At 32.1% G+C, this 8,090-nt stretch overlaps 1 protein-coding gene across 1 annotated transcript; it reads left to right on the forward strand.

The window, feature by feature from the left end:
• The first annotated feature begins 4,987 nt into the window (after positions 1 to 4,987).
• On the forward strand, positions 4,988 to 6,877 carry LOC127093288 (gibberellin 20 oxidase 2). Its single transcript, XM_051032199.1, has 3 exons — positions 4,988 to 5,632; positions 6,067 to 6,388; positions 6,463 to 6,877. Exons 1-3 carry the CDS (start codon positions 5,100 to 5,102, stop codon positions 6,739 to 6,741), a joined length of 1,134 nt encoding a protein of 377 aa, XP_050888156.1. The 5' UTR covers positions 4,988 to 5,099; the 3' UTR covers positions 6,742 to 6,877.
• Positions 6,878 to 8,090: the final 1,213 nt, after the last annotated feature.

An 8,090-nucleotide genomic window follows, 5' to 3' on the forward strand; every position in this document is an offset into this window, starting at 1 on the left:
AAATTTTAAATATGGAAAAATAGGGACCAATTTGAAATTTTTGAAAATTTAAAGGACCAATTTGTAAATTTTGATAATTTTTAGGGGCTTATTTGCAATTTTCTGAAAAATTTGAGGTAAATTTGAAATTTTAATAAAATATTATGACCATCTTGCAAAATTTAAAAAATTAAGAATAAACAATTTAACATTTGCATTATATAGAGTGAGAGAGCAATTTCAAATCCTTTACTTATTGGTATCATTTGTAATTCTTTAAATTTAACTGGAATAAAATTCTTCATATATATACATAATTTTAACAATTCTCCATATTTTTTTATCCAACCAATGAATTTTGGTAAAGTCATTTTAAATTACCTCAAAAAATTACTTTCCTTTATTAAATACTTCATCCAAACACACTCTAAAACTTTCAAAAAATTGTAAATTGGTCCATAGTGAATTTAAAATTTTACAAATTAGTCCTTTAAATTTTTTGAAATTGCAACTTTATCTCTATTTTTCAATTTAAATTTGACCCTATAATTTAAAAATTAAAAAAATTGACCCAAAAAAAATTAACAATGAGTAATTTTGATACTTCACCTACACAAGAGAATTTTAAAATATTGGATTTCAATTGAATAATTCAAATTACTTAAAATTTAAAATTTCTTAAAAATTTCTAATTACCTCTTCCAAACACAATCTTACCTTTGATATTAAATCAATATATATTTATGGATATGGATGATTATTTTTAGATATGCTTAAAATATTATAAAATCAAAATCAAACCAGACCATTTTTATTAGTTCCAGAAGTGGAAACACATACAATGTGAATTTAAATAAAAATTCTTTAAATAATGTTTGTCTTCTAAGAGGATGAATCATGCGACATAAGAGAAAAATCATCCACGTGAGCACTTAAACAAGTTGGTCCGCAAGAACTTAATAATTGGTCTGTCAAACTTACATTTTGAAAAGAATCAATTATGTTATGTGCGATGTAGCAATCCTCAATATAGTCAGGCTCAGGTTCACACCCAAAAATGCGAAGAAAGTAAGAAATGATCCATTCCTGAAAACGGTTCACATAAAATATTAGTAACAAGTGTAACCAAAGAATTATGAAAATGTATTAGTAATAGTAAATTATCATAAACAACATGTAACTTTCAGTCAACTGCTTTGTCTTCCAAGACAAGCTTCGCCCAACTTCGAGTATAGGTAGACCAAACATGTGACCCCCTAATTGTACTCGTGAATCATCACTAAGTTGATGAAGTATCTAAGGTTGACCATATTAACGTAGGTTGTACTTTTGTCCATAAACATTGATGTACCAGCCAAGAACAAGAGGTAACACCTCAATGCACACTGCCGGTGGTACTCAACCTACATATCATCACTGTTGGCATCCACAACCATTTGCAAGTGGTATTTGTAAAGATCTTCTAAGAATTTAAATCTAGAATGAGAACCTATGATGGCAACTACCTCATTTTGGGCACCAATTGGGTTAGCTCCCAAATAGGTAACCATCATCTCACTGACTTTGTCTCCACTGATCTTGGAGTAGTCCAGTCATTTTCCCCTGATGGGAAAATATTGAAGGCATGAGACGTCACCCAGGGTGATGGAAATCTCGCAAATAGAAAGGTGGAAATATGACGTCTCTAAATGTAATCTCTCTGCAAATTCCGTCTACATGCCATGATTTATGATTTTGTACCCTGCTGAACATAAATCGACAATCCCAGAGTAGCGAAGAACATTCTTGAACCAATCATCTTTAGGCTCTTCCAGTTCCAAAATCTTCCTTCCGTGGTTTATAGATGTTAAACATGGACGCTCCTGTAAAAATAAAAATATCACCATCAGTCGCAATTAAATTAGTATAAAATAGATGTAATGCAAAAGTAAATAAATATACATCTTCTTCCCAGACTTGCCTAGCTGCATGGTCTCCATAGGGATGAAGTTATGAGGTTTCATATGGGCCTCCTGGATAACTAACTACAGGGGCATCCACATCAGCAACATGTTCCTCCTGATTGGCTGTAAGCTTCAGGGGCTTTACGGGCTTCATAAGCAGATGACACATGGCCCCGTGAAGTAGATGATTGAGATATGAGACTTAGGGAAGTAAATGGTTGTGTACCTCGACCTTGAGTCGACTCTTCCCCATCAAATGAGCTAACATCGACTCATCGCCTTGTGGGCCTGACCATGGTCATCTCATGTCGTACAAACGTGTGTTGGGACACACGACCGAGCCTTAGTCTGTTCTGGTTGTTTTCAACCATTATACATGTAATAAAACCAGAAAATAAAATCAAAATGCAGTCAGGGAAAATCCGGAGATACATTTCCATAAACCAGTTTAGACAAAATCCAGAGATGTATCTCCGAATAAACTCGCAAGTTGCAGAAATGGAAAAAACCCCATTGATGCCCTAAACTCCAACTAAATGGGAATACATGTCTATACCAATTACCTATTTCAAATGTAACTACTTTATAATGAATATTAAACAACCTATTTTACCTAATACATTCACCGAATCTCAAAAAAGAAATGAAATGAGAAACTTATCGAATGAGAGTTATGGATTAAAAACTTGAATGGAGTGAGTGGAATGACATGGGATTGAATGTAGTGAATCACTAGTAGTGTTGAAACTTTAAAAATGGTCTTGAAGAAACTTGCTCATAAGCTCAAATAAAATTTTAGTGAGTTTGCAGTAAATGAAGAAGGAATAAGAAATGGTCTGACACGAGTATATGAATTAAACACATTCAGAGATGCATCTCCGTAAAACTCATAAGCTCAATTATTTATTTCACTAACCTATCTTTGAGCATATAATATATTAAATTGGTTTTGAAAATAATAATATGAAAATTATGTTGTATTTGAAAAACATCTTATACTAATCAATATTTTTCTAGTATTCTGCAACTCATCATTCATCTCACGTTATTTAATTGTTAAAATCTCTCAAATACTTCTAGTTTTCACTTATTTTTCTTTCACACTTGTTGAATGAAGTATGGAAGAAAGTTGAACGAAAACTATAAGCATTGGAGATATTTTAACCATTAAACAACATGAGATGAATGATGAGTTACATGATGTTCGAAATCATTAATTAGCGTAATTTATTCTTCAAATACAATTGTTCATATAATTATTTTGTAAACTAATTTGAAAAGTTATATGTTCAGCTAGGGTTAAATGATACAAGTAATCCATATTAGATATAATAAACTCAAGTTGTTTTAGCCATCAGTTAAATTTTAAAACCGAGGGGATTGGTTTTTCTGTCTTTTAAAAATTCCAAAAAGGATGTCCCTGGGGATCGAACCCATGACTCTTTCAACTATCCCCCCGGTTATCCAGAAACCAAAGGGTAAAGTGACAATTTTTCACGTTACCTCACATTTGTAATTGAGGTAAAATCTACTTCGCGCCCGAGGTAAGGTGTATTTTTTTATAGTAGTGCATCTTATAGAAAATATGCATGATAGAGTTTTTGTTAAGTTGACAAAGCATGATTTTTCAGAAACTTTTTTACCGCTTCAAAGTGACCTACCAAATAATCCTGCTGGCCAGATTACATGTATTAGATGAATTTCAGTCATTTTGTATAAGTTTACTTGAAGTCTGAATGTCTTCCATTATGAACATCTGTAGAGTTGAGAACACATGTCAAAGACGTAGTAGTTGATTTGGAGAATACATTTTTTATTAGAATGAATGAGTTTGACGAATTGAATGTTATTAAAAAAAAGTATAATAGAAAGAAAAAAAAGTCTAGTGCATAAGCACCCATAGATTTAGACGAAGTCCTAGATTTTGATTCATTTTAGTTTGTATCTTCAATTATATCTATAAAATGAATTGTATTTGAATGATTTATATTTTAAAATTTGACTTATTGATTAAAGACATGTTTAGTTTTGAAATACTGCATTAATACTATTCAGACAAACCCTTGACTTAACTATAAACCTTGTTTTCCATTCATACTTTTGATGTTTTATTGTATTCAGGATACACTAGACAGACAAACCCCTAACTCAAATAATAACCATGTGAAGACTTTAATGATTTGACGCAATATGTGTCGATATAACACTATCCAAACAAACCCCTCCTAGCTTAAATGATAATCATGATAAAACTTCAATTTTTGGACGCACGATGTATTTAGATAACATTATTTAAACAAATCTCCCAAGTTAAATATAAACCTGTTATTTGAATAACAATGCATTGGTCAAACATACATACCTGTGCATTGTTGTAACATACATAACTCACATATTTTTAATCTAGAACGCAAGATATCATACATAAAAGTGCATTATTTTTACATAAGTCAACTATTAAAATAAGATATTCATATGACATTGAAAAAAATCATAAATTACAAATCAAAATATTTAAAAATATGCAAATGGTCTATAACTACCAAGTATGGCACACACGCATGTTTCTTTGGTTCCTTAATACACTACTGCATCATGTGCCTATTGTCTCATGTACCGAGTCCCATATAACGGTGCTTTCATCGATCCATTTTATTCTTATATTTTAAACACATACAAATTACAAATCCTATTTATGTCAACCAAAAAAGTCAACATATTTTAATTTTCTAATATTCATTTAAAGTCAACTAATTATTAATGCAACAAATGCAACATTCAATCATTTAACATAGAGTTTTAATGAAAAAGATCCATTTCATCCCTATTTTCTTATCATGATTCCATATGAAAATCAAGCATCTTTCCCAAATTAGAATACCTTCTAAATTCTAACACAGAAAAACGTGCGAATTCAGGCACAAACCCTCAACTCAAGCATGCGCCATGACCTTCAATTCCATTTCATTTTTATTTATTTTTTAAACCAATTTGATTCTACTTTTTAAACTATTTTTTGTTTTCTTGCATTATATTCCATGCTTCAACCTACAAATTTTCATGCCTTTTCTTGTCCTATACATGTGTCTATAAGTAACTCCACCAATCTCGTCTATAATCATTATAAACTTCCTCATTCCTTAATTTCATCAAACAACAATTATTAACGTTTGTGTCATGGATTCCGGTCTCTGCTTAGTGTCTAGTAACCACCAAGAAATACTTCATCAAAACCATTTCTACGACCCATCTTGGTTACAAAAACAATGTAAGGTTCCAACCAACTTCGTTTGGCCAAAAGAGTATCTAGTAAACGCAAATGAAGAGTTTCAAGCACCATTGATAGACCTTGATGGATTCCTTAAAGGCAACGAAGAAGCCACAAACAATGCTGCCAAGTTAATCTCTAAAGCTTGTTCAACACATGGTTTTTTTCAAGTGATTAATCATGGTGTTGATTTGAGTCTTGTTGGTGAAGCTTATGATCAAATGGATGCTTTTTTTAAGCTTCCGATTGATAAGAAACTTGGTGTTCGTAAGATGAAGGGCTCTATGTGGGGCTATTCTGGTGCTCATGCTGATAGATTCTCCTCCAAGTTGCCATGGAAGGAAACACTTTCTTTTCCATTTCATGATAATAATTCCTTTGAACCTGTTGTTACTAACTACTTTAACTCCACGTCTTTGGGAGAAGATTTTCAACAAACTGGGTAAGAATATAATAATACTACTATGAATTCCATGCACATTTTTCAATATTACTATTTCAAAATAATATTTTATATTAATTTTTATTAGGGTGGCAAACAAGCCGTCAGATAATATTCCATGCACTTTTTTTTTCGGGACGAGTTAAGTTTTAGACTCACACTCTCAAATTTCCATCCAGCCATCATATTCTTAAGAGACAGATCAAAATTTTAGATTCACACCTTCAACTATATCCGTCTTGTTCTGCTCTATCCCATTTTTTTTCAAACTTTTGCAGAACGGACATGCTCATTACCACACTTATTTTTATATAGTACTTTGTTATCCTTGTATTCACATCTCATTTTTAAATATATGCAAATTTGTTATTAAACTCGAGATCGTTAATATATAATCCACGCAGACAGTATAACATTGCGCATTAATTATGCAGGGTGTCATTCCAGAAGTACTGTGAAGCAATGAAGAAGTTAGGGATGAAAGTGATGGAGATATTGGCAATAAGCTTAGGAGTTGATAGATTACATTATAAGTACTTATTTGAAGATGGTTGTTCCATAATGAGATGCAACTATTATCCATCATGCCAAGAACCAAGTGTTGCATTAGGTACAGGACCACATTGTGACCCAACAACGTTAACAATACTTCATCAAGATCAAGTTGGAGGTCTTGATGTCTTTGCTGATCAGAAATGGCAGACAGTTAGACCTCGTTCAGACGCATTTGTTGTTAACATCGGCGATACATTCACGGTATGTAGGCCATCTCAAAATATGTAAGAATATAGTAGTAACACTGTTAACTTATTTGTTGGTTTTTTGTTTAGGCATTATCAAATGGGAGATACAAGAGTTGTTTGCATAGGGCAGTGGTTAATAGGTACAAAGAGAGGAGGTCCTTGGCATTCTTTTTGTGTCCAAAACAAGACAAAATGGTGAGACCCCCTCAAGATATTGTGGTTATAGATGGGACAAAAAAATATCCTGATTTTACATGGTCACAGTTGCTTCATTTCACACAAAACTACTATAGAGCTGACGAAGCTACCCTTCAAAATTTCACCAAGTGGTTACTATCCTCCAACACTAGAAACCATTTACCTTGATTATTTACCAACAAATTGTTTTGGTTTTGGTAGAGGTTGAGATGCATTCTTTCCTTATTGCATTAGTTATTGCTACCTAGCTAGCTCCATGTATTGAATTGAACATGGATTATTTATTTATGTAACCTGATTTCATTTCTGTCCCTCCTCCTTTTGTAATGTTGATTTCATACAAGAGGATGACAAGTCGAGTATAAAGATCATGCGTAACTTTTGATGCTTATGACATTAAAGTCCTTTGAGAGTAATGTGTTATATATCAGAATATTTTATGATGTTCTATAGTCTTTTAAACCAGATATATAAGAGTGAGATGTTTTAGATAATAAATTGAATTATGAATTCAATTAATGTTATAATATCTAACCCGAATAATTTGATATATTATAATTAAGAATGGATAATTGTTAAGTGTAATATGATGGGTCTTACTAATGATCTAAATTTAAATTACTAATAAAAATAACAAACTAAATAATTATTATAACACCCCCTTAAGCTAGTGAATATATATCTATCATTTTCAGCTTGGAAACAATTTCTTCAAAGTTATTGTTTGTTCAGTTGTTTTGTTAGAAGATCTGCAAGGTTGCCTAGGGAGGACGTATATGGAGTGTAAATAAGGCTATTGTCTATTTTTTTAATGAAGTGTCTATCAACTTTAATATGTTTGGTTTTGTCATGTTGCACTGGATTATGAACTATACTGATAGCCGACTTATTATCACAATAAAGTCTCATCGGTTCATCGCATTTTATCCTCAGATCTTCTAAGATTGATTTCAGCCATATTAGTTCACATATCCCTTGTGCCATTGCCATGAACTCTCCTTCAGCACTAGCTATCGATACTACATTTTGTTTCTTACTTTTCCAAGTCACAAGATTTCCACCTAAGAAAGTGCAGTAACTTGTAATTGATCTCCAATCCATAATTGACCCTGCATAGTCGGTATCGGTATATGCTTCAAGACCTACACTCCAATTTCTTTCAAACAAAATTCCTCTATTAGGTATTCCTTTCAAATATCGTACAATTCAGAACGCAACTTGTAAGTGAATCTCCTTTGATCGGTGCATGAATTGACTGACTAAGCTAACAGCAAAAGCAACATCAGGTCTAGTATGTGAGAGAGATATAAGTTTTTCGACTAATCTCTGATACATTTCCTTATCAACAATAATATTTTCTTCTGCATTTCCCAACTTTACATTTGTATCAACCGGAGTATTTGCAGGCTTGCATGTTGTCTTGTCAGTTTTCTACAGAAGATCACTAGTATATTTCTATTGAGATATAAAAATTTATTTCTTAGAGTGGACAACTTCAATTTCCAAAAAGTATTTCA

Source organism: Lathyrus oleraceus, chromosome 6 (assembly GCF_024323335.1).
Source record: "Lathyrus oleraceus cultivar Zhongwan6 chromosome 6, CAAS_Psat_ZW6_1.0, whole genome shotgun sequence".
Taxonomy (NCBI): Eukaryota; Viridiplantae; Streptophyta; class Magnoliopsida; order Fabales; family Fabaceae; genus Lathyrus; species Lathyrus oleraceus.

What these genes read in the sequence shown, in the direction of transcription:
- LOC127093288 (XM_051032199.1), top strand. Translation starts at nt 5,100, where the DNA reads ATGGATTCCGGTCTCTGCTTAGTGTCTAGTAACCACCAAGAAATACTT. An exon ending in GAAGATTTTCAACAAACTGG is followed by an intron (nt 5,633 to 6,066) that starts GTAAGAATATAA and finishes TTAATTATGCAG; the next exon opens with GGTGTCATTCCAGAAGTACT. An exon ending in ACATCGGCGATACATTCACG is followed by an intron (nt 6,389 to 6,462) that starts GTATGTAGGCCA and finishes TTTTTTGTTTAG; the next exon opens with GCATTATCAAATGGGAGATA.